The sequence below is a fragment of the Falco rusticolus genome, chromosome 3 (genome assembly GCF_015220075.1).
Source record: "Falco rusticolus isolate bFalRus1 chromosome 3, bFalRus1.pri, whole genome shotgun sequence".
NCBI classification, from domain to species: Eukaryota; Metazoa; Chordata; class Aves; order Falconiformes; family Falconidae; genus Falco; species Falco rusticolus.
In genome coordinates this window covers 28,683,915-28,710,290 of record NC_051189.1, presented here as the reverse complement: position 1 = coordinate 28,710,290, position 26,376 = coordinate 28,683,915, and the positions used below count along the sequence as shown (strand labels likewise).

The 26,376-nt window shown below is 38.4% G+C and overlaps 1 protein-coding gene across 4 annotated transcripts in view; it reads right to left on the bottom strand.

Moving 5' to 3' along the window:
• STK3 (serine/threonine kinase 3) overlaps window positions 1–26,376 on the bottom strand; it is a 139,503-nt gene that overhangs the window by 106,465 nt on the left and 6,662 nt on the right. For 3 of the 4 annotated variants that reach the window (XM_037379955.1, XM_037379957.1, XM_037379954.1), the window contains exons 2-6: window positions 25,056–25,136; window positions 24,466–24,594; window positions 20,423–20,537; window positions 2,566–2,730; window positions 1,977–2,144 (exon numbers count right to left, since the gene is read on the bottom strand). In XM_037379955.1, the coding sequence (XP_037235852.1) occupies window positions 1,977–2,144; window positions 2,566–2,730; window positions 20,423–20,537; window positions 24,466–24,594; window positions 25,056–25,136 (658 nt within the window). Of the gene's footprint in view, window positions 1–1,976; window positions 2,145–2,565; window positions 2,731–20,422; window positions 20,538–24,465; window positions 24,595–25,055; window positions 25,137–25,642; window positions 26,015–26,376 lie in introns of those variants that run through there. The other variant, XM_037379956.1, reaches the window with a different exon arrangement.

Below are 26,376 nucleotides of genomic sequence, written 5' to 3'. Positions count from 1 at the left end.
TCTGCCAAAACACTTGTTTAAAGAAGTCATGTAATATTTCTATTAAGCTGTAAATGCAGTTGACAAGGAAATGGCCTACTGGCAGTGCATTACCTTTGTGGCAGTGCCAACCAGCCTACAGCAACATAGCGCACATGGTAATTTCAACATGCATTCCCAAGTAACAAAATTGTGCCTTACATAAATACCACAGAACTCCAGCAACATCTAGAAAAAGCAGTGAAAATTTGCCCAAGCTTTCATGCTTGCCTGTATCAATTCTGTGTCATAACTAAAACAAAGTAGGAAAGCATCTACATATGTCCAAAAGTCCTGTGAAGCTATATCATATGACACTGGGAAAACTATTGCAACTTAAATCTGTGTATTTCTTGTTAACCACTGTAACAACTCACTAATAAAAATTAAGAAAAACCGTAGGTATCAAATATACAAAAGAGTACTCACTGCATACAAGCCCTTAAAAACCATAACATAATTTATTAACAAGAACACATGTTCTATGTAATCCAGAATTGTTGTGTTAAATTACTTTGGCCTTTGATAGCATTCATTTGATTACAAGAATTAAACAGATTCACAAGCTTTCAAACTCTGTGACCTTTGATTTATAAGCAGCTATTGTCATGTGTATAAAAATCCTCTCTGATAATGTAGTCCTCATCTTTCAACAGCTAGTGCAACTACGTGGTGTTAAAATGAACTCAGATGTAATTAAGACATCTTCCTTAGAACTACAACAAAAAAACCCAACATGATGAAAAGTATTTAATTTGTAATCAATAGTCCTTAAAAATATTTTTAAAATATTATTTCATCTTAAATTACATTCCCACCAAAACCAAGCTTCAGAGATACTAATTTTGTTCTCAGCTTTCATCTGAGTATTTCCAGTTTGAACAGCAGTTTAAAATAAGTTAATTATACAGAAAGAAAAAATACGGTGCAGGAAAACTACTAAGCTTTGCTTCCAAAATTATGTAATGTTTCTAACTGCAAAATGCTCGTTAGCTTTAACCAAGCTTCACACTGCCATAAAACTTCAGGAAACATCTCTGCTCCAAAAAGCGCACACAAAAATTAAGAACTTAACATCACTAAATACACTTAATTCATATATGCACCACCTTACAGCATTCATATATAAACACTACCTCCTTTTTCAACAGCAGTGGCTTCCTTATATTAAGATCCAGATACATGAGGCACCAGCAAAAGAAAACTCAATAAATTTTTCTGATACGCATGCCATTTTTTCAGCAAATCACAAAGCTGAAAAAAAAAAATCTGCCTTTAGCAATATAAAGTGCCTTGTATTAATACCAAATGGACAAGAACAGAGTATTTATTGATGCTTAGTGCAATCAGTGTGGCTATTCTATAGCTCATTTCAAAAAATAAAAGCATGACTAACAGTGGCAACAGTTATTCCTAGATAAACGTTGTTCCCCACGAACTTCTCCAAATAATGCCTTTATAACTGCTAGTTCTCACAAAGCAACTAAATCTATTTACATTTTATTTTGCAAAAACTAACTCAGTAACAGACTTCAAGAGTCAGTAATAAATAAAAACTGCCAGGGGTTATTAATATCAGCAGTGCTCACGTAGGATAATTCTGAATCCTTCTTCGGTCATCTTTACTTCAAAACTCCCTTTCAAAGGAGGGTGGCCCCTCTTGGTTGCGGAACTCCTCAAATGCAGGTACAGTATAGAATTCACTCTATGTTGCCTTCAAGTCAATTAAGCACGTACTGCTTTAGCTCTCTCTCAAGTGGAAATAAAAGCATCCTGAAACCTGATACAGATGTGTTAAAACACAGGCAAACCGCAGTAAATAGAAAGCAAGACAGCAAGTAAAAACCCTTAGTCTTAAAAATCTTATCATAAAATTAGTTTTACAATTCCAGTACTAGTTTGAGTGTTTCTTCTTTGTTTAATACAACAAACATGAAAACACCACCACAGACACTTACCCTCATTGGATGAATATCAGCATATGGAGGCTTTCCTTCAGCCATTTCTATTGAAGTGATACCAAGGGACCAGATGTCTGCCACACAGTTATAGCCGATCTCTTGTATTACTTCAGGAGCCATCCAAAACGGAGTCCCTATAACAGTATTACGTTTTGCCATTGTATCCTGTAATTATATTATTTATGCAATTAAAACATGGATATTTATTTTCATATTCTTTTTATATTATTACTACATTTAAAAGTAAAACTAGCTACCCAGAGGTCAAATGGTAGTGACTTCCAGTTAAGACCACATTCAGTCCATCAGCCTACAGGGGCCAAATAGGTGACAACAACCATAAACCTCAAACAAAGGTTTAAAGTAGGATTATCAGGCACTTGAAGTACACTGGGTTATAAAAACAGACAACTAAAAAAACTAAACAGCCTTGCAATACATTAAATACTCATCACGATAAAGAACATTAGCTCTACCACTAGTCACTCCTCAGATACAAAATTCAAGGCAGAAGAGAAAGACAAAAGTAAAAGAAGATAGTTAGGAGCACTAAAGCCTTTTAAATGATTTTTCCACATGTACTTACTGTTAACTGGCCAGCCACGCCAAAATCAGCTAATTTTGCATGTCCCTCAGTGTTAAGAAGGATGTTTCCAGCCTTTATATCTCTATGTATTTTCCTCATAAAGTGCAAGTATTCAAGTCCTTTAAGAGTAGATTTCAGAATAGTTGCAATTTCATCTTCTGTTAGCTGCAAGAAAACACAAAACCATTTTCAGGTATATACAGAGTCTATGTATTTGAACTGTTCAAAACATGATCATTTCATAATGATTATTATGAAACAAATAAAACAATGTACCTTAGGTATTTTAACATAGGAATATGCCCAATAGCATTTACAATTTAAAACTCTATCTACTAACTTGATCCATATCGCTAGATTTTTTTTACACATCTAGAGTCCAATTAGAGCAACTGAGCTACAAAACTAGAGAAGGGGCTGACTGATGCAGATCAGATGGCAGAATATGCAATATTCTCTTGCCTGCTAATCACAACTTACTCCTCTTTACATGTTGACACCCTTCATAAAGACAGTTGCATAGTTTCTACAACATACAACTAATGTATTTATAACTAAAATCATACATACTAGTTCTTAAATTATGCATTACCTTTGTTTTGACAAAGATAATGGTGATCACCACTGGACTAGGTGGCACACACAAGAATATTTCCCTGGAAAAAGACATAATAATTTCTCTACTGTAGAAGGCTACAGCTATTCCTCAAACTTCTATGCCCTTAAGTACTTTACGCAGTTTGCCCAACAAACTAGCACAGTCCTACATTTGGAAATAGATGAAAGGAATGCCACATTTTCTTTATTTCTCAAATTCCTACATAGAACGCCTCTGCTAAATCTACAATTAGTAGTATCATGCTTTTGTCCACCTATTGCTGTTCCTAACTGCACCACTATTAGTTTCTCATTGCCAGCAATCTACAAATTAGAGAGAATGAAATAAAAGCATCTTGGGGGATAAGGGGCGGAGGGGACGGGACGGATGACACCTACAGGGACGGACACAACAACCCACAGCCAAACAAAAACACAAAACCGAAAACAAACCAAACACACAAAAAAACCCGACAACAACACAACAAAAAACCACAAACCCAAACAAAGAGCAAGGGATATAGATGTACAGAAAACAAAACAAATAATTCTTTATTCGCAAAGCTTTTGAAAAATTTATTTCTTAGGGATAGCTTGCTACTTACTATCTGTAGGGAAATAACATAGCATGCAGAAATACGAACACCCAAATAGTTCCCAACTAGTTTACAGAATTTTACTGGAGACTGTCAAATAAGCCATTCCTTTTAAGGCTAGTGCCTTCATTTTATATGGAACGTAAGTAAATGTTGATATTTTAAAAAAAGTATTTCTCACTCTGCCTGTGCTCCATACTGACACGAAGCTGTAGAACCACACCCATACAGATATGCCCCGATGACCTTCCCAAAACCTTACTCAGCCCTGAAAAAGGACAACTAAGATGTCAGGGTACTCTCATGCTGGAAAGTTCCAATAACTATAATCACTTGTTCCTTTAACGGTAGACAATTACAGAGATGACTGAGAATGGATACCAACCAGATGCTACAGGCTTTTTCTTACACCGTTCTTCTTGTTGCCAACTGATGCAGAGAATGAATGCTCACTGAACTTCTGGGATTTTTCTAAATTACCTGCATAACTCAAAAACTGCCAGATGATATCCGCATCGGAAAAAAAAATCAGATTGAATATATAGCTCTTCAATTTCAGCCACAAATACTGTATTTTTTAAAAATATCTGTAAATGTTGATTAGTTTGCTGTCTGTGCAAAGGTTTCCTGTTAGTTCTTAATATTAAGCATAAAGAATCCACATGAGCTATGCTATAACATATCATGTTCCTATCATGCGATAAATTTGTACAACTAACAAATCTTAATATTGCTGACACTGACTATATCACAACTACCACTATGTGAAGATAGTGCCACATGTCAGCCTGCAACTTTTAAAGTAGTTGCAGCCTGTTAATACCTTCTTGTCTCTAAAAAAAACATTCACTTACATAATGTTTACAAGTGTATATTATCATCTATGACCATGCTGAATTTTTAAAAACTTTCTTTATATTCTTCAATAATAGCATGGCCTTCAGTTAGTTCTGTGAATTAAGGTAGAAGAGTTGAGGCTCTTTAGAACTTTAGAGTTCCTAAAGTCAACAATACATTTTGCACAGTTATACCCAGCTTTTTTTCATATCATGTTTGCTGTTTATTTTTCAGTCACAATGAAGAGGAAGGTACTCTCAAACTAGTCCAGTAACTGAATACAACCTGAAAATTTGAAGAGTAAGAAGAAAAAAAAAAAAAAAAGAAAAAAAAAATCAATCACAATAGGGGTATTTACTGAACTCTGTAAAAGCATCACAAAGAAACACTAAGAATTCTTTGCTTGCCTTTTTTTTATTATTTTTAAGCAGACCAGACAAACTCCAGCTTTAAAGCTTAAAAAAAAAATAAATTAAAAAAATCAATTATTAAACACCTACTATAAATAATAAGTTGGTGTAGACTGAACAGTCCAAAATGTTTCTCTTATTTACTACTTCAATATTTTGTAGAATTTATATACTATCACAAATGATACAATAAGTTGCAAGTATAAACTGGCAACAAGCTGACAGATATTTCATTACCAAATACAGTAGGAAAAAAAAAAATATGTATCTGCTTCATAAACTACATGGACTACTGAGTAAGTCATCAGTTAGCACAGTGGTTTATCTTCATTGCTTTAGATCAACATAATAGGAACACTTAAGCTCCTGAACAAGCGTTATCTGAGAAACAGTAAGAGTGAATTGCAGGTACTAAACCCCTGAAAACACTTCTCAGATTTGCATCAACATCTATTCTAGAATAAAAGCAAGCGCACACACACACTTCATTCCATGTGATGCAATTTCTCAAGGAAATACAAACAAACTATTAATGTAACTGAAATCTGAAATGAATCTGTTCAATTACAGTACAGTAAGAACTAAGCAAATGAACTTGACGCATTCTTAGAAATATAAGAAACCACAAAAGTCAAAATGAGTACTCCAATTTGGCTGCAACACTGGGTTGCATTTTCCCCCTCTTTCTCTACCAGTCCTATACAGAAATTAAATTACGCCATAGCAATTTCTTCCAGCTTCGGTTTTGAAAGTGTTGGTACACATCTGCACCTCCCTCCAAAAAAAACCCACCACCAAAAGCCCACAAGAAACAAAAAACCCACTCATAATCACTCTGAGCCAACAGAATGACTCAACAGAAAGGAAAAAATTATTAGTCAGCAAGATTATATCCACTCAAGTTGCTCATAACAAGTTTTAATTATTTAACAAACAGAACTACTTCCCTATTCCAGCTTCTATCCAGTCTCATAAAACCTGGGCGTGGAGCCCAAGGGCACAGTTACGCGTACATTTATTTAAACAGCAGTGCCAATCTCCAGTCCCTCCTCTCAGTACAACCTACAGCAGTAATTCCCACTGTGTGTCAGCCCTTCCACTGAACAACTGTAACTGACCCTAGTTAAAAATAAACCTGTCTGCCAAATTATTTTGCCAACAAATCAGTTCCCCAGTTCAATTCATGGCATAGTCAACAAGGATGTAGCAGAGTAAGAGCTGCTCAAATTGGCATTGCTTTCCCAAGTACATGTGTTGCTATACCTAAAGAGCCCCCATGACTTTTATACACCTTTCCCTATGCCAGCAGAGGATGAAATTGATGGTGGCATTAGCTCCATGCTCCATCGCAAGCAGTTACCGCCTCTGCTGCGCATTATGCATTCCTTGCCTGCCATTTATCTCCGAGATCTTTCAGCATTTCTATTCAGTAGCACACTGCTTAAAGCCTTTGTTTGTGCTACTTTATGCTGACTTCAAAGAATTTTGTGCCAGAAGAACTGAAAACCCAGTAATACACAGCTCAAACAAGACAGCTTTCCTGGCATTGGACCGAGGGAGTAAAGCCATCTACCTGACCTGGAGTCAAGCAAGAAGGGACTTAAATCAACTGTAAGATAAACTGAAGTATGGTCAGAAGGGTATCTGGAGAAAAGACAATCCTCATTACATGATCTAATAATTTTGTTAAGTACACTAGAACTGTGATTATCTGAAGACTCACACTACAAGCAATTTAAGCTCTGACTATTAACAAATACCGTATCGTGGATGGATTATGACAGGCTGAGTGTAACACTTTCTGCCAGAACTTTGCCAAATCCATCTGTCATGGTTTAACCCCAGCCAGCAACTAAGTACCATGCAGCCGCTCGCATATTCACTCCCCCCCTGCCCCCCAGCAGGGTGGGGAAAAGAATCAGAAAAAGTAGTAAAACTCAAGAGTTGAGATAAGAACAATTGAATATTTGAAATAAATATATACGAATAACAAGAAGAAGAAGAATGAAAAGGAGAGGGAAGGCGAAAGGAATAAAATCCAAAGGGAAGGGGGAAAAAATTAAAAAAAAAAAAAAAAAAAAATGAAGTGATGCACAATACAACTGCTCACCACCTGCTGACCAATGCCCAGCCAGTCCCCCAGCAGCAATCAACCTGGCCCCGACCAACACCCCCCAATTTATATACTTGGCATGACATTCTGTGGTATGGAATAACACTTGGGCTAGTTTGGGTCAGCTGCCCTGGCTGCATCCCCTCCTGATTTCTTATGCCACTCCAGCCTTTTTGCTGGCAGGGCCCAAGAAACCAAGAAGTCCTTGATTTAGTATAAACGTTGTTTAGCAACAACTAAAAACACGAGTATGTTATCAACATTATTCTCACTCCAAATGCAACACATATTCCTAAAGACAGATTATCTAAATGCATCAACAGTTTATGTCTTCATATATACAAGAAAAAGTTGTTTTGTTAGGAAATACATAAAAATACACTAATATTATTTTTTAAAGCACAGCAAAACACAGTGTATAGGTCTTCTTTACATCATATAGAGATTAGCTGGCACAAACTAATATAAACCTGATGCAATCTGGGGAAATAGGTGGAGGCAGATACATTTTTTTGAGTCTACTGGTTGTTGCAAGCAACAGGGGACCAAAGCATACAAAAACAGATCCAAAGCTCCTCCCATTGTTTATTTATTCACAAAAATCTTACAAAACCACAAATAAACTCTTAAAATCCACATCAGAATGCTTCTTAACTGTCTCCTTCCCTTCTTTACCCTAAATCACAGGCTCTCCTCCATGTATTTAGTGTAGTGACTATGCCCTTGCAAGTGACTTTCAACTTAAGGAAACAGCTAAGTACAGAATCAGCCCATGGTATGCCTTGCCATAGCACACAACTTAATTATTGTAGGTCATAGCACAAGAATTAATCTATTTAATATCCAGTACTCCATTTCTAACAGCAATTAAATGTCATCATACAAATAATGCCATTGGTAACTACCACACAGAACAACCAAAAGTATTTACTATTTTAATACCAGGAATATGTTACAGTCAGCGTTGCTATCCTGGTCTGGCTGTATGGTTCTTACACCGTACTACTCCTGATCAAACCATATGGGTACTGTGCTTCCTGTTAAAATGGTTGGTTTATGTTATTTCGAGCTTTGAAACATACAGCACCATTCTTACATCAGCACAGCATGCTCTATACCTTGCATCTTAGTATAACTTCACAGACATTATCTTTCTGCTTTGTTTCCAATTGCTAGTTGTGTCAAGATCCTAATTTAAAATCCTATGGAACATTTATCTGCTTGGTATCTTTGTTTAGTTCTAATTCTGTATGCTATGTCTCTTTGATGGGTTGGTGCTACCCTCTAAATATGAGTCAACCATGAAGCAGCTTCAAATCCTTCATCATCAAAACCACATGCAAGCTAAATATTAAAATGAATGTGAATGATAAAACCTACATTAAAACATTAGCCAGGAAGCCAGTCCTTAAAATGGAAATTTGGAGCAAAGCAGATCACAGCAAATTCAGGTGTTCCACATCTATTAGGATACCAGCCAATCCACATATTTACATCTAACTGGCTATCAATACTATGCACAAGGGAGACTTAAGGATGCATTTATGCAGTCTATCACACACTACCTAATCCATGCAGCTGTTGGGACAACTCATCTACAGGTTCTCTGCTCACAGGCATTCTCCTTCCTGAGGGCCCCTCTGAAGGGGTCTGGGTCAGCTGAATTGCTTTAACTGCTTAAGTCCATTCCCAGCTGCTCTTTTTACACCAAGTAATACATGCACAATGAGCCCGATGCTTCCAGGAAGTATCACATTACTGCATCTAAACAGTCTGATTAGGTCAAGTACACTGGGTAAATCCACTCTCATGGCAAATAAAGGCACCATGGTATAAACATTCTTCCAGCAGAAGCTATGAAGCTGGAACATCATCGATCTTAGCATATTCACATACTTCTATTCTTCATTTACGTGATGACAAGGATGGAGAGATGAACAAATGAGCAGGGGAGAATAAATGACAGTTACTACAATACCCTTCCCGCTTTTAATATTTGAAGTATAACTTATGAATTAAGGCAAAAAGCTTCAGAGAGAAAAGTTGTTGTTACAGTTGCAGCTCTAGCCTGAAGTCAACATTAAATTCTGGTTCCCACTGTCTGCTCCAGACTTCAGTAAGACTGCACTCTCTTGAGGCCACTTTCCTTGAACATCTCTTTCACAGCAATCGCATTTCAGACTCTTTTTTTTTTTTAAGCAGATCTATATGCTCTGTGTGAGGACTTCTTCAAACAAAAATCACAGCTTATATCTTAAGTAATTTAGATATCATTATTTGGTACCTCACTCATGACAGCAAGGTTTGGTCTAAGACTTTCAATAATTGTCCCAAACTAATGGGGATAATCCCTTCTTCCTCCTATTATATAACTAAGGAGACACCTAAATATTACGATAATGACTGGAATAAGAACTCACTACCATAGGAGAATTACCAGTTTTACTCAAGTATAACAACTTAAGCATAGGATCATGTGAAGGAAGTGAGGCAGCATCATTCTTACTGAGCTCAAGTCATGCTGCACACATACAATCATATGGAAAATATGCTGCAATAAGCCCTGTTATGTTTATTGAATGACCCTTCACTGCACAGGTGATTATCAGTTAGAATCAGGTGATTATCAGCTTTGTGGTTTGTACTATGTCATCCCAGTAACATTAAATTTTGTAATGTTTCTTGAATATAATATGCAACAGACCCCATTTTCTCTTCTCAAATTAGCATTTTCATACTGGATAATTCAAGATAGCGCTAACAAATCTGAATCCTGTGTCTGTAGTTTGAAAATTACTACAGTCAGCAGCAACATAAAATTATCTAAAACATATCTAGCAGCTCATATGGAAAACTTCAAGGAAATCTCAGGCACCTCCCACGGTCACATGCTCAACATCAGCTAGTACTAGTAAGTACACACAGGGAGATCAAGAACTGATTAGCATATGGAAGTCTGATTCCTTAGCCCTTATTCTTTACTACCAAGTTCCAACTTACTATACAACATCTATGAATTACTGAAGTGGCTAACGAGATGTTGAGCACAACTTTGGAAGTAATGCAGAACAGTACAGAGCCTCTCCAGCACTGTACTAAGTACAAATAACATGAGAAAAAAAGATTTTGACTATGATTAAGTAGCACAGCAACATGGATTTGTCACGTCTACACAGTTGTGATCAGCACAGATTTAGTTACTTTGGTTCTTCAAAGTCCTTTTCTGACAAAGCACTGTGAATAAGGTCAAGAGGCTCAGTGGAAGTCCTAACCACAGGTCAGTTAAAACAGCACAGCCACGTGCCTTTCAAACAGGAAGCACTTACTTGCGTTGTCGCTGTTTAAAAACAGCTTCACCATTATATAAAACACATTTGCACACAGATCATTTGGCTCACAAACTACACACCTATTCACACCACCCCCATTGACCCTGACAGCATCTCCAGGGGAGATCCTGAATAACCTGTATTAAGTGAACAAGGGTCAGCATGATATTGCCCTTGATCCTGCCAAACAAGGGGAAAAGCCTCAAGCAAAAGCAGATACACCTTCAGATCACCACCTTCCAGCAGGCCTGCTAACAGCAGCGAAGTATTAGTATTTTTATGAACACAGGATCCTCAGAGGAATGAGGACTCCTAGAGAGAAACAGGATCTACCTGACAAAGGAGGTCAAGAGTATCTTTGCCAACAGGCTTGCTAACCTAGTGAAAAGAACTTTAAACTAGGTTCCCCAGGGAACAGAAACCAAAGCCCTCATTTAAGTGGAGAAACAGAGAACAGGGAAGCTTGGAGAGGGTTCCAGAGGAAGTTTTCTCCCTTGCTTTTGGAGAAAGTAGGACAGATGGGTACACCTGAAACCCTGTCTACAGAAGTATACAGCCTGTGATGCAAACAGGAAAGGCTGCCAGCACGTGCACAACTGCAGAACGATGATGTCACTTGAATTAGAGGCTCAATGGGATAGCTCACACAACTAACACACTGTGAGACATGGGTGCAGGCTCCTCACAACAAGGAGGAGAGGTGGGTAGGGGTGAGCTGCACATGAACATGCAGCTCTGCTATGGAACCCTTAAACTTGCTGAGAGTTTATAAATCAAAACCAGAAGGGCAGCCTAAAAGATGGATGCCATCTGCTGCAAACCACCCAGTCAAAAAGGTGATGTAGGTGAAGTCATCAGCACTGGAAGAAGCCTCTGATCATAGGCCACTGTTTATGGGGGGTGGGAGGTGGGGTGTCAGCCACCTCGATACCTGTTGGGAGGGCAATATGGCAAGGTACAAAAAACAGGAGCAGTAATAAGTTTTACTGCAGGTGCTGCACAGGCCCACTACAGGAGATGTTCCACTAGACCAGATACTCATGAGTAGAGTAAGAACTTGCCAGGGATGGCAGAGGCAGCCTTGGCAAGTAACTATGAAATGGTGGAGGTTAAGTTACAGAGGGAAACGACAAAAGCAAGCAGCAGAACCAGATTTCCAGACAGCAAACCTCTGCTTGTTAAAGAACCTAGTAAGTGGGATTCCAGGGCATGCTCCCCAAAAGGGCAATGGAGCCTTGAAGAGCTGGTTGAGTATCAAGGGCAACCTCCTCAAAGTATGAAAACAGTCCTTTCTGACATGCAAGATAACAAGCAAAACCAGCAGGAGGTCATCTTGAATTAACTAGGAACTCCTGGCAGAGATAAAGTGCAAAAAACTGAAGCATATAACAGGAACAGTTTACTAAAGACAAATAAAGAAGTACTGCCTGGATACTAAGGGGCAGAATAAGGAAGGCCAAGGCCATGGTGGATTTGAAACTGGACAGCAATACAGAGGACAGCAAAAAGAGCTTGTACTGGCCTACATGTAGAAAAAAAGGAAAGAAAGGAAAAAAACTACAAGAAAAATGTTAGCCTGCTGCTAAATGGGGCGGTCCACCTGTTGACAGACAATGCAGAAATCTCCTAAGCATCTTCTTTGCATCCATCTGTAGTAGGGTTTCTCTGGCTCTCAGCTGTCTCTGCCTAGTAGCAAAGTGAAATAGATTGGGAGTTACTCTGGTAGATTGGACAAATGCAAATCCATGGGAGCAGACGAGACATATCTAAAGGTGCCAAGGAGCTGGCTAATGCGAACCCAAGGCTACTTCTTACCAACTTTCAAAAGTTACAGCAATCAGGGGATGTCCGTTATGACAACATCTTCAGAAAAGGCAAGAAGAATAATCCAAGGAACTACAGGCTGGCTAGCTTATCCTCAGTCCCCAGGATATTACGGGGAAAATCCTCTCAGAAGCTGATTTCTAGACGCACAAAGGGTAAAAAGGTGATTGGAAACAGCCAGCACAAGGTGACCAGAAGGAAATCATGCCAAATTAACCTGGCCACTTTCCTGTGACGATAAAGAGAAAGCCAAGGACATAATTTAGTTTGACTTTACCAAGGCTATTGACAGTCTCAAATAATATCTTTTTAGCCAAATCTGAGGACTCACGGAGAAGATGTGGAAGAACAGCTGGCTCAACAGTGGTTCAAAATGTAACCAAGAGCCAGTTATAAGTGATATGCCTAGATGGCTGATACTAGGGTGAATACTCCTGACATCTTCATCAAGAACCTGAGCTAGAACACATCCCCACCATGTTCGTGGATGATATGAAACAGAGGGGAAGCTGTCAACACACCAAAAGGCAGAGCTAACCACTCACAGGGACCTCAATGAGCTGGAGAAACTATGTTTGCAGCAAACCTGTAAGTCCCACACCTAGGACAGAAGAACACCATGCCATGAATAGTAGGAGCTGAGGATCAATGAAGCAGGTAGCACAACTGCAGGAAAGGTGCTGGGGCAGCTCCAGTAGACAAGCTGAACAGCAATATACCCTCACAGCAGGGAAGGCTCACCATATATTGGTGAGCATTAGGAAAGCACAGTCAGCAAGTCGGGTCAGGCAAATATTCCCCTTTATTTAGCACTTGTAAAGCCAAGTCTGGAATGCTGCACCCAGTTTCAGGCTACTATGAAAGATGCTGACAAACTGGTACATCCAGCAGTGGGGGCTAGAGCACCTGATGTACCAAGTTGACAGAGTGAATTCTTTAAAGTCTTTCAAGAAGAGTGAATATTTCTATGCATTTTTAAACAATCTAAAGGAGGGATAACAAAGTACCCTCAACAGAGGCAGAAACTTCTCAGAGTAGCAAAGAAAAAGAAGAATGGGCAACAGTCACAAGTTGTCACAAAGGAAGTTCAGTTAGATACAAGAAAGAAGTTCACAGGGCTGCAGAAACCGTTGTATTTCTCCCTCTTCAGATTTCAAGTTTCAGCTGAACAAGGTCCTGATTAACCTAATCAAACTACAGAGTTCACCTTCCTTAGAACAAGATATTCTATTAGATTACTTCCAGAGGTCCCTCTCCAACTTAAAATCATCACTTATTCCAAATCAATGGCATACTCTTCACCTCCTTCCTCACTACCTCTAAAATAAACATCCAATTTCAACAGGGTGACCTTTCTTTTACCTGCAGTTTTCCGATAATTCCTCACCACAACATACAGCAATAAATCCACCCCAACTTTAAACACATAATCTTTTATTGTAAAGTAAAATATATATGGAAGAAGGATACGCTGTTTTGACCTTAATGAAACCTGGCTTAATTCCTCAGACTGAGACAAATTTTATTGCCCAGATTAGAATTTTATAAGCAGAGAGGTTGACTCAATCTGGAAAGACATTAACAATTCAGCCGATACTTACAGCTCTCCAAGGCAAACAATGATGGGGTTCCTTGAGAGGAAAAAGCACTGTGGGGAGGCAGTAAGGTTAAACTTCCACCCTTTAGTACTAAAAAAATAAGACACTGTGAGTGTTTCGTGATGCAAGGTGTATATGGGGTAGCAATAGAGGACTGACCTCTCATTTATGTTAAACATTCATTTGAACAGCTGTCTCTGACTTGAACACATTAGTAAAAGTTCCTTTACATTCTGTTTTTACATAACCATTTTATTGTTTCAGCAACTTAAAACTGGCATTAACAAAAACTATATACAAGAGGGGAAAACAGCTACTGCTTACATTAACTAATTCTAACAATCTTTTCTTTGAAAATGAGTAACTGACTTCAAGCCACAGATGCAACTCCTGCCATTGTCCTAAAAATCTCCCCAATTTTGCTTTCTGAAGCTTGGGGGAAGGTGGGGAATGAAATGACATCTGTGGAATATGCAGCTAGACAGTCTGTACAGATAGAAAAAGCATGAAAATTCTATCCCCCTCTCAACATAATATAGCCTCCCTCAGCTTTTAGTGGTGACCCAACTGCAGAAAAAGATCAGTAGCAAATATAAACATAGTGAAACCCAGCAAGTACAGCCATTAGAACTGAAGCAGTATTTTGTAAGCTTTTTCCAAGAAGCACACTTTAAATACAGAAAGTTAGTGAATTATGTGATGCTAAGCATTTTAATATTACGTGGCTACCAACAGTTTTAAAACTGCCCACAAAGTGATCTCCAACATCTTATGCACCTGCCTCGGGTAATCTAGGTGGGAAACTACAGATACCATCCAGGAAGCTAATTCTCCTTAGAACTGACCTGTAGGTGTTCACAGTAGTATCCGATTAATTAATAACAGTATTTATTTTAATGGAAAGATGAAGGTCAGATAAATTTTGGAAAAGATAATTCTGTCTCCAGATCACCTCTTTTAGTATTTTGCAAATAAACACCAGACCTCAGATTATATACTATTTTAATAGCATATACAGTGATTCCTCACTGACTGAGCATGATCCACTAACACTGAGTCCTATAGAAAAAGGGGGAAGAGGGAACAATTAGCGTTTCACACTGCACACTTGCCAGAGGATGCTGCATGGCCAGTCTTAGCTCTGAACATCCCAACTTCTGAATGCTTTCTTTGACTGCCTTATTTGTTTGTAAATATATATACATACACAGTTTTTTTGGAAACAGATGAATGACAGTGTAGCTCTAACTTGCTCTTCTTTCATGACAATTAACATATAATATGCACCTTATTTCTGGCACACAAACACCTCTTTTCCTGAGATGAAAACTACTTTTCTATTATGAGCCCATTTCCAAGCAGATGGGTACAGTTTTACCGCAATGTTTCAAAAAAGCTTACCAAAAAAAAAAAATCTCATTTTAAGATTCCAATACCACAACCCATTTTTGAAGGAATCAACAATGCTACTATGAAAGAACAAAGGAAAAATAATCCCTAAAAATTGAGATAACGCCACCCAGCAGCAATGTGTAATCTGTGATCGTTAACAGTCAATCATTCAAAACCATAATAAGGATTTTATTAGACAAGCACTGAATAACCTCTGCATCACACTGCAGAAGCTTTTGACTTTAGTTTGTAAGGCTAGATACACAGTAAGGCAACCAGGACATTAGGATCAACTTCTTTCTTCCTCAGTCTGGCTGTATAGAAAAGTACTTGAAGAGTCTTGGCCTAAAGACCAGTCCAAACAGCAACACAGCTGACTGGCCCACTGATTCAAATCACCTCCCAGAAGGCTTACCAACAGAACATGGTCAGCAGTATGTCCAGGATGGACTTGTCCATTGCCATACCTTCTGGCCACCGAGATCAGTCAAACAAGTTAGCCAGCACAGAAGGAATTTCAGTCCTTGTGTATAGACTGTCTGGCTATTAGTTAATCCATGTGGGCTCAACTGAGGAAGCTACACAGTGATAGATGCTACTTAAACAGAAAAACATAGGAGTTATCTAAGGCCTAATAACCAATCTAGAGCTGCAAATCACATTACTGCAGCAAAGGCATATAAATTAAAACTATTTTAATTGTGAAGTTATTGAGAAACATGACTGCTTAAAACTGCAAAATAACATTTTGCAAAGTACCTTTAGCGTAGAAAGGTAACAAAGGTCTGCCCTGGACCCCCATGGTAGCATATAGAGAAAGCAAAACCAGGACATTTAAACACAGAATCCAGAGATTCAGATACACTATTCATTTGAATTACTGGAGCTTAAACACAAGAAAACAGGAATTAGATAAGAAAACACAGCAGAAGATAATCAACAAGAACACATGAGGCAATGTATATGTAACTGATAAATAAATTTGTATGCAAAAGGAAGTCACAGTTTAGATACAAGATGCAGGACCTCTGGACCCAACAGCACACCACCTGTACAGTAGTACATTGCTATGCTTGTCACTTACGATACTGCCCCATATAAGGTTTTATCTCAAACTCACTGCATAGCCACTGTGTGGTATGCTACAGCCAACTGTATTTGGTCCCTGAAAGAGAGGATTAGGATGACTCAATCACGATCAGTGGATTAGCAAGTCCACCCTAAATTAGAAAGGCAGGGTTGCCTATGTGTCAGTACTCCCCACTATGTTAATAGCAGCCAGCAGGACTTAAAAGTATTGCTTCACATTGTAATTATTCTATTGCAAGCTGCCGCTGGAAAAGTCAGTCTCATTCCTTATTTTCCTTCCCTTTCCCCACTGCTCATTCCTAATGTCACTCTTGCATCGCATCCAGCCACTGTGCTGCCATAATAAATCCCAAGTTACTTCACAAGGGGGTGGAGAAGAGGCTAGAGGAAGAAGTTCCCTCATCAGATCATCAAGCTTATCCAAGATCACCCTGCAGCCACACACAATCAATGCATCCAAGGCATGGAAAACACAGGAACACGTCAGCTAGGTTAGAGAGTAACAGCAGAACTGCCCTTTCTGGCAGCATCCCACAGTTTGACTGTGTAAGACAAATGTACATCACAAATCAGTCTCTAAGAAAAGCAGACAAAACTAGATGTACAGCTTTGTTGCCTTGGACCAATAAACACCACATCTCAGTGAGCTAACAGGCATCGTAAGCTTGCTCTAGTGCTGATCTGATCTGCCTGGCATACTAGAAGACTCTGGGGAAGAATTCCAGGGGTCAATTTAACTTCAAAGTAGTGGCTTGGGCCTCTTGGACAAAAACCTGCTCCTGTTAAGCTGAAAACCTCTCTATATGAACAGGCTCCCAACAGTCAGTAGTAATTTCCGTATCTTGGAATTCTGCATCCCTCATTTTTGGTATATTAGAGCAAAGCCTAGTGCTATTCACCTTCTAGACAAACAACAAAACTTTTGAAGAAGTATGGGAAACAGATACAGGAAAAAGATTGATAAATTCTTAGTTCTAGAGATAAGCAACAAGGGCAAATTATAGTAATGTTTCCTCCCCAAATATGAGGAGACATCCACCATTTCCCATGACTTATTTTGTATGATCATAGACTCATGCAAGTTGAAAAAGAGGTTTAAGAAAATCAAGTCCAAATGATGACCCTAACAACCACTGCATTGAAGTAAGGGCTCTTACTTCAATTCTCTCTTCCTCGGTTTCTTTTCCTTACATATGGGAGAAGCAAGAAACAAACTTTTCCTTGGCCCAGCCACAGTCTTCATTTGACAACTTAGGAAAACTACAGAACACATAACTCTGTATCTGGGCCTATTCAATAAATATTCTAACAAAATAAGAATCAATTCCCCCCTCACTTCCAAGTGAAGACATTTCTTTTTTTCTTTTGAAAAGTACAGAGAAACCATTTCTTGTTTCCATATTAAAAAAAAAAAAAAAGTTTTTTGAAGGTCACCAACAGAATGCTGAAGTACTTTAAGCAGCCTCATTCCAGTAACACAGTCATAAGCTTTCCATCACACGGCAGTCTGGGTGATCAGGTCACTGCTCCACAAAGAACAGGAGAAATCAAACAATTCCAAAGCCTCCATCTAAAACTTCTAAAACATCCAAGACATAGGTACAGCAAGTGAAGAAAAGGAGGAGTTTGCTTTGCTTTTTTTGTTATATGCATCAGAACATCACCTATCCTAAGCCAGAATGAAAGTTCTGTTTAGCCCAGTAGCCTGTCTGAATGTAAGCACATGTCAAGTAAACGGTGATAGCTGTCTGCTTCACCTTCCCAGAGACCCGAAGCATATGGATTTCCTGCTCCAGCCATTAAACATTTGCATTTAGGCCCAGTCATTTCTTCCTGGTCTTATTCAAATGCCTTTGGAAAACGAACTGTTAGCTTCTATAAGATCTTCTATAACTATACAGTAGACCTTACGATCATGCATAGAGAAAAAAATTTTGGTTTGGATCTACTAACACAAGTGATCTCCTGTTTTGTAATAAACAGTAAGATACAGCCATGTCTAACTCACTGGGTTTTGTGCTACTCATGATTTTCAAAACCTTCCACCATGCCGCTCCCTCCAAGTACCCGTTCTCAACACAAGTATCCTAATCCATTTGCTATCTCCTTCTGGAGAAGTATTCTTTACTTCTGATAACCCTTGTCACCTTTCTTTAGCTTCCAGAGCTCTGTTATGTCCTTGGTACTATGGTAATCTTTGGCAACCACTTTACTTGTTCAATTATTTCTCAACATTAAGCTGAAGCACTCATGAACCTGTATAGAGATTTTGCCTCCCCCACGAAGACAAATGTTTCTCTTCACATAAATTTATTTTCTCAGCCAGACACTCAGTACCCTAAAGGTTTTCATGTTTTTCCTTGTTTTTCTTATTAGGAATACAACCTCTCTCATCAGTATTTCTACCCTCTTTCCCAAAGAGGACAGCACAGACCCATGTAGTATTCCAAAAATTACTATTACTCATGCCCTCTTTTTTTATATTTAAACCAACTACCCATTTATGACAGAACTCCTTATTTACTGCACTACAGGTGTATTTCTTGAAGAGCCTCTGTATGGATGTCTAACCACAAACCTTTCAGTACAAAGCACTTCCAGACCAACTTTACACTAACCAACATTATTTGTGTGCCCAACAACTCTTTTATAGGACTCCACCAGCCATGTGCTACACGACTTGCCTTTATAAAAGGTATGTTAAGTTTACATGTATTTATTGATTATTCTATTTCTCAGAATAGAATCTATGCTATTTAATCATATCAACCTTAACCACAAACAGCAGAAGAGTTAGTTTTTGTGATTATTGGTATGCATTTGCTCTGAGACTCAAACATGAGATTCCCTCAAAACTCTAACAGCTCTAATATGTCAACATCCTAAAACAGATATAAGAAACTAGACTGCCTGATTTATTTAATGTAAACACACACGTATGTACACCTTTTTCTTTTAAATAAAAAATTCTAGCATGTTCTATTGATGTACACACAAGTTAGCTCTCTATTTTTCTAAACCCTGTTTTAAATCTTGGAGGGTTTGGGGGGGGTTTTTGGGGGGGAGTTTTGTTGGTTTTTTTTTTTAATTCTGGACTAGCTTGCACCATTTCTTATTGGAGTTACTGACTGTGATAATATACAGCTGTAATGACACCAGTTTTAAAGGCTGCAGGAACTCCAGCTATCTCCCTTTTTTTTTTTTTTTTTTTTTTTTGCTTTTCCCCAGTCATCAGTTCAACATTACAGCAGCCCTGATACAAGCCACCTTTTCCAAAGGGGTTCCCTCTACTCTGGACATCACTCCAACTTCCTAATAAATCTAATTCCATTTTCCACTATGTCTTATTTTCTAAATATTGTTTTTTTCTCCTTCTCTTTCCCTCTCTGCTCCCAGATATGGTGCAAGGAACATTTCAGAGTGTGTTTACAAAATGTAAAGTAAAAACTAACAGTTCTTGGTTGTAAAATTAATACATTGCGTTACAGCCTGCTACTGAAGACAATGGACTCAAAGGAACTAAAGATTAATTGACATCTACAACAAAACATTTTTCAGAGAAGCCCTTTCTTAAGTAAAATTAACAAAGCCTGTTTCCTACAGGTTTGCATCCTCCTCTTCATTATTGCTGTTCCAAGCCCATGAAGGCTCTTCCATACAACCCTCATTTTGGTTCCCTCTCACATTCCTCAATTGCTGTCCCTTTGTCTCCTCATTCCTTGAGTAATGCCAATTACTTCTCACACTCTCTAATTCCCGAGTGAGAGCAAGACAATTCTATGCCTGCTGCCAAACCACACATGTACCAAGTGGCTGGCTGACAGACAGTGAGGTGGAAGGGTAGAGAGAAGAAACGGCAAACAATTTTGCCATTTGCTTCTGCTGATCATGACTCAACAGAGGAACAAACAGTCAGAGCAACTGTGTGAGCTTGTTTCCTGAGGAACCAAGGCAGAAATACACCCCTTGGCATCAGCCAAGATCTTCTCTCATAACTCTTCTAGCTTGTAGTCTTAAATCAGTCTAATTTTAAAGAGTGTTATACATTTTTTGGAAAAAAAAAACAACTCACCGTTTTATTACGAAGTCTAATTATGTCAGAAACAGAGCCAGCTCCACAATATTCCATAACAATCCAGAGATCTGTGTTCTTAAAATAGCTGCCATAGTACTTGACAACATAGGGACTAGATAGGAAAAAAGTCAAATAGATTAATTCTTAGCAGGGAAGAAAAAATATCATAATCACAAGTATTGTTAGAAATTAGTTTGACACACACTAAAGAGCAAGTGTAATCAAATACACTTTTAAATTGTAATTCACTTAACTAATGCCCTGTTCAAATAGTCTGTTTATTAAAATAATAAAAGAACTAGTAACTCTCTCTCTCTCACAAGCTTTCAGTGATATTCAAATACAGACAGTTTTCCCAAACACCAGTCTTCCGATATAAAGCTTTGTTTTTCCTTCCTCTAAGGCCTCTCAATTTTTAACTCTTCTCACAAAGTTATTGGATATTTCCCTTCTTTGAGAGGATGCCTTGTTTTCTTCTCTCCTACACAAAAAAAAAACCCATGGAAACTCACCCATGTTTTCCTGGTTTTGCAAGCATGAACTTATTTCAAGTATGGGGCTAGACCTCAATGTTAAACAGAATGTAGTGTTGGTTTGAACAAGACTTCTGGATTTGCAAATGTATTTCCATATTGAACTGTCTCATGTGAGGAGACAGTACCGTCATAAACAGAACATACTGCTTTGCTACTCATCAGTTTGTCACTTGACATAATACTTCCTTGGAAGCAATTGCAAAAGAAGGGCAGAAACAGATGTGGTAAATGTAACAATGATCATCCTTCAGAAAAGTGATTAGATGGTGTATTTATGGAAATTAAATGTTGGAGGGTTGGGGGTTTTTTTGCAGAAACTTAAGTAAAGGAGGTTACAGTTAGATTGCCATCCACCTCCTACAAAGTCAGGAAGTAAGATACTGAGATCTCAGACAGCGGCTTCTGGTCAGAACACCTGCATTGAAGGGTGGAATCAGACACTTGTGCTGATCCTGAAATACAATTCTTTGCTCCAAAACATTCGGCAGCAACGTGTTTTGTTGGAAAGCTGATGGAGGAAAAAAGAGAGGACCTATGCTTGATTCCTGCAACATGGTGCTATCTTTATAAAAGATGGTCAAAACTATCATCAAACTACTTCATTAGAGAGCAACTGTTAGTACTATAGCAACTTGCTTTTACAGAAGGCAAGGTTGGTCAGTTCCCTCCCAGCTAGTCAAAATGTCTACCATTTAGAAGTATGCCATACAGATCTTGCCTTTTATAAACTCCTGAAGTGAGGAAGGTTACTATTACTTCTGAAGGAAAACCCACTGGTTTTCATGACCGTATCTTGCCAGATCTACACTATGCTAGTGTTCCCAGCAAAAACTGGGTATTATTAAAAATCAGAACAAGATGATCTCTTGAAAATATCAAGTGCTGTACAATCTCAAAACACTGTTTAAATTTGCTTAAAGCCTCATCCCAGTTAACTACATGGGCCAGCCTTTTCCATATCAATAGCTTGCCTTAGAATCTACACTTTTTCCCCTTAAAAGAGCTTCAGCACATACAGTATAGCTAGTTCTAGCAACAGGCATGGAGGAGGAAGGAAGGGTAAAGCATTAAGACTTAATCACCTTCTATTTGAGATGCTGCAACAGCTCAGTGCTTCTCTATAACATCAGTGGAATCATCACATGTAAAAATAAAGCACTAAGTGCACCATCCCTCCCGTCAGTACTGCACAGCACTCACTGTATTTGCACAAAGGCACACAATGTATATACAAGGACATGATGCAGGGCTGCAGCCCAACCCTTCTTTTCAACCAGAGAATGGCTGCATTTTGTCCAGTGAAGGAAGAGTTTGTGTTCTAAAATTCTCAACTCTAACTTTGGGGAAGGAGGAGGGGTGTGTATAAGTAATACAACAGTACACATCCACTAGATACCAAACGCAACATGTTTGTTCAGAAAAAAAGTAGAAAAAAAAACGAACAAGGGCAGAGAAAAGCGGGGCAGGACACACAAATAAGATGATGAGTAGGCCTACATAGGACAACAATGAAAATGTCACAAGCAGCATAGTGTATAAGAAAAGTGAAAATTCAGAAGATTCTCAAGTATCACCAGTTCTTTCCTCCATCAGTATATTTCACAGACATTTGGTTTAAGTATCTATTTCAACCCTGGTCTAGTACTAACAGACTAACTAACATACTACTTCTTGAACCTATGCCACTGCTTCCAGTCAGCTCATGTGGCTCAAACCCCATGCAGCAACTAAGGACGGCTACCCTATCATTGGCCCCACAGAAGAACTCCTTCTGAGAATTCATAAGGTACTATGGCACTATTTTCTAATTTATTTAATGCCTTCCTTATGTACAGGGAAAGAAACAAAGCTGAGGAGATAAAAAGAAGTAAGAGCACAGCAACAAAAAGAATCAAAGTAAACATATTGTTAACTACTCTTCCAGTGCAGAGGAAGAGTTGAGGACCTACTCTGGGGATCAAATCTAGTTCTACAGTTAAGCAGACAAAGAAAGATTGCTGCTTCCTTTTTAATCTGTATCTGTTAAAAACTCAGCTGGCCAGACAGACAAAAAAAGTCTCATAAGGACGAAAAGGATTAAGAGGAGCCCAAAAATACCAGTAGGTCCCAAATCCTTTTAATAACACCTGAAATGACCTTATCACGCATCTTTGTGTAATGTGGGAAAAAAAAACTTAAATCCTTCCTTTTCCTTCCATTTCCCTGCCTACATACTTAACAACCTTCTAGCTTCCAGAGCACTCAGTGCCAGAAGGGAATGGCTTACAAGGTTCAGTGTGTTCATAGGTCACAAACACTCAGATCAGGGCTTGGGCTTGCTGGCAGAGGTTCTAAAGAAATTTGAAGAACAGTTGCATTCTCATATACTAGATATAATGTACTCCAAGGTCTCTACCTCTATATTTAAGCATAAATATCTGAATCTTCTCTTCTCCTTCATGACCCCATAGACAAGATCATGCTGTGGAATGGTACAATCAAGCTCTATCTAGCACCTGAGCAAAACATTCAGCAACAAATCTGAATGAATTCAGACTGCCTTAAAAGGATTATCTTTAAATCTGAGATGAGTACTGCTCATTGCCAAACGAGCAAATTTTTCATTTAAAGACAGACAACACCGAAACACCACAAAAGCACAAACACAATTCAGAAGTAAAAGACCACTTGCTATAATACAATTCACCAAGTTCATGACTAAAGCAATGAATATTTTATTTAAAATTTCACCTAACTAGAGAGTGTAAAACTTTCCTGTTTGCACTTCAGGTAACAAGCAACAGACTCCTGTATCACTCAGACATGAATACTCACCCTAGTAAACCTGATTTTGAAGTTACAGCCAAAGACTTAAAAGATTATCTCCCAAAAATATACAAATAAAAACACTGATAACTCCATAGAAGAAAGGAAATGCCAATTAATTTCTACATCCTTGCAGACACTTGATGTTAATGGAATTCCTATAACACTAGCAATCATAAGATACTTTGTGAACAAGTGTAAGGTAACAGTCCTTCTTCAAAACTATTACCAGACTGTTCCCTTTTTAAAGGTTAAGTTCCTGCATGAAAGAGGCAACCGACAGAATACCATTTTGTAAGTTAAACTGCTAGCTGTTAATCTTGTGCCAGAAACATCTTTATCGATCTTATGAAAAAAGTAACTCAGAATTCACACGGCCTATGATATTTACAGGAAATACTAACCTTTGGGCTTGCCAGTGCAAGCAAAGTGAAGCAAGCATGGAAAATTCTAAGCAGAAGCAAGTACTTATTCCTTCATCAGTTTCTATTAGGGACACTATTTGTATTTCCTTCAATCCAAACTAAGGATAGCAGGAAATTGGCAAAGTGGTTCCTTTCAGCAAATCGTCCAACACAAACTGCTTTAATTTTCCATGCAAAAAAAAAGTTTGCCGCTGCATATATTTCAGCTGTATTTACAAGTACAAACACATTTTCACGTAGACTTTTTGAGAGGGAGCAAAATTGTCATACCTACCTGTCACACTGTTGCATTATAGAGATTTCTTTAATTATTTCTTGAAGATCTGACTCCACGGGGACCTGTTTAATTGCTACAACTTGTCCAGATTCTTTGTGTATTGCTTTAAACACACTACCATAAGACCTAAAAAGAGAGAATTTAAAAATTAGAGGGGGGGGGGGGGAGAGAGAGAGATATAAAAACCCTGTTTCTCATTTCCATTACGCAGAAACTTTTAAAAGTCACAGAAGCCATATGTTCACACAGAAGTATGAGGGATTTTTCAGGCTGCAAAACAATCAGTTCTATCAGGACTTCAGGAAAGACATACCTCTGAATAATAATCTTTGTCAAGATGTGGACTAACTCCAGTACAGATGCAAGCACCTTTGCTGCCTTAATAAAAAAGGGACATCAAAATGCACGGATGTATTTGGGGAAGCATGAAAGTCTACTGACGCATGCATTTGCTTTATTATCAAAACTTGCCTAGGGAAGTATTCCTTAGGACATTTACAGTCACTCTGTCTGTAACTTAATATTCCAACACATGCTTTATATACCATTTCCCTCTGATCCCATCCCTCATAAATAGCTGCACTTACCCTTCACCAAGTTTCTCCAGAACATCAAAGACTTCTTCAGGCTGTTTAGTTAAACTATCTTCACTTAGCTTTTTCAGTTTGCTAAAAGACAGACAAAAGTTATTTGTTTGTTTGTGGGAAGGAAAGACACAGAACTCAAGCAAGTTTTCATACAAATCAGCGGACAAAAAAAATACACTCCAATGAAAATAAAATGCTTAAAGTGCAGTAATAAAATTTTAATCAACCATCATATGATGAAGAAAGTTATAACAACTTTTGTCATTATCACTTTTCCACTAATGTTTGCTCAATTCAAAGCAGTATGGGACCAATTCACTGTCCAAGCCACTTCCTTTGCTGAAGCAGAAACAGCCAAAGGCTACTGTAAAGTTCACCATTAGTCAAAAAGCAGCCAGCATGCAAACACATGCTCATTACTGCCTAGACTACACCATGCTGTTATTTAAGAAAGTATAAACCAATCCTTCGCCCACATGAGGTATCCACTTTCTAAATGATATCACTCATAAGCCAGTGATTTACATCAAGTTAGAAAAACTTGACTGTAGTCAAGATGACTCTGGGAGCAGATGGTAGCACTTCACCTTCACAGGTGGCAGCAGAACATTGAACTTCCAAGAGCTGAGTACTCTTAAGAGTTGTTGGAGCAGTCCTTTTTGCATCTTTTTGAAGTTAAAGGGACAGGTGCAACAAAATATCTTGTTACATACCACCATATTTTGCCCTCCAGTTCTCTCTCACGCAGTCTCAAAATCACTCAATATCACCCTACTATTTCTCCTAGCACCTTCAACTCACTCTTACCACTGTCCTTTGTCCTTTACAAGCAGCCCTAGCCTTTCCTTGGTCTCCAGCATTCCAATCTACCCAGCCCTCCAGACTCCAGGCAGGTCTCTGAACACAACTTGGCTGCAAGCTTGCAATGGAGCTGACACTGAACATAGACCAGGAAAATACAACCACAGACACATTGCAGCGATGCTGGGTAGCTGCAACACATAAATCCTTCACCCTAAAAAAGTTATAGGGAATTTTGCTGCAAGATTGAATCAAAAAGTTCACATTACATGATAGCCAAGGGTACTTTTAAAGTAGAAGATGAGGGGAAGAATAGCTAATGCTGTAGTGTTAGATATAGACAATGTATTCCATATGCAGGAGGAGGAAAAAGGAAACAGGAAAAAAAAAAAGGAGAAAAAAAAAGAAACTTTGAAGCACAGCAGATCATTGAGAATTTATGGAAAGTAAGTTACCCTGTGACATCTTCCTGGAAATTAATACAAAATAGGGAAAGGCAGGCACAGACAGAAAAGATTAT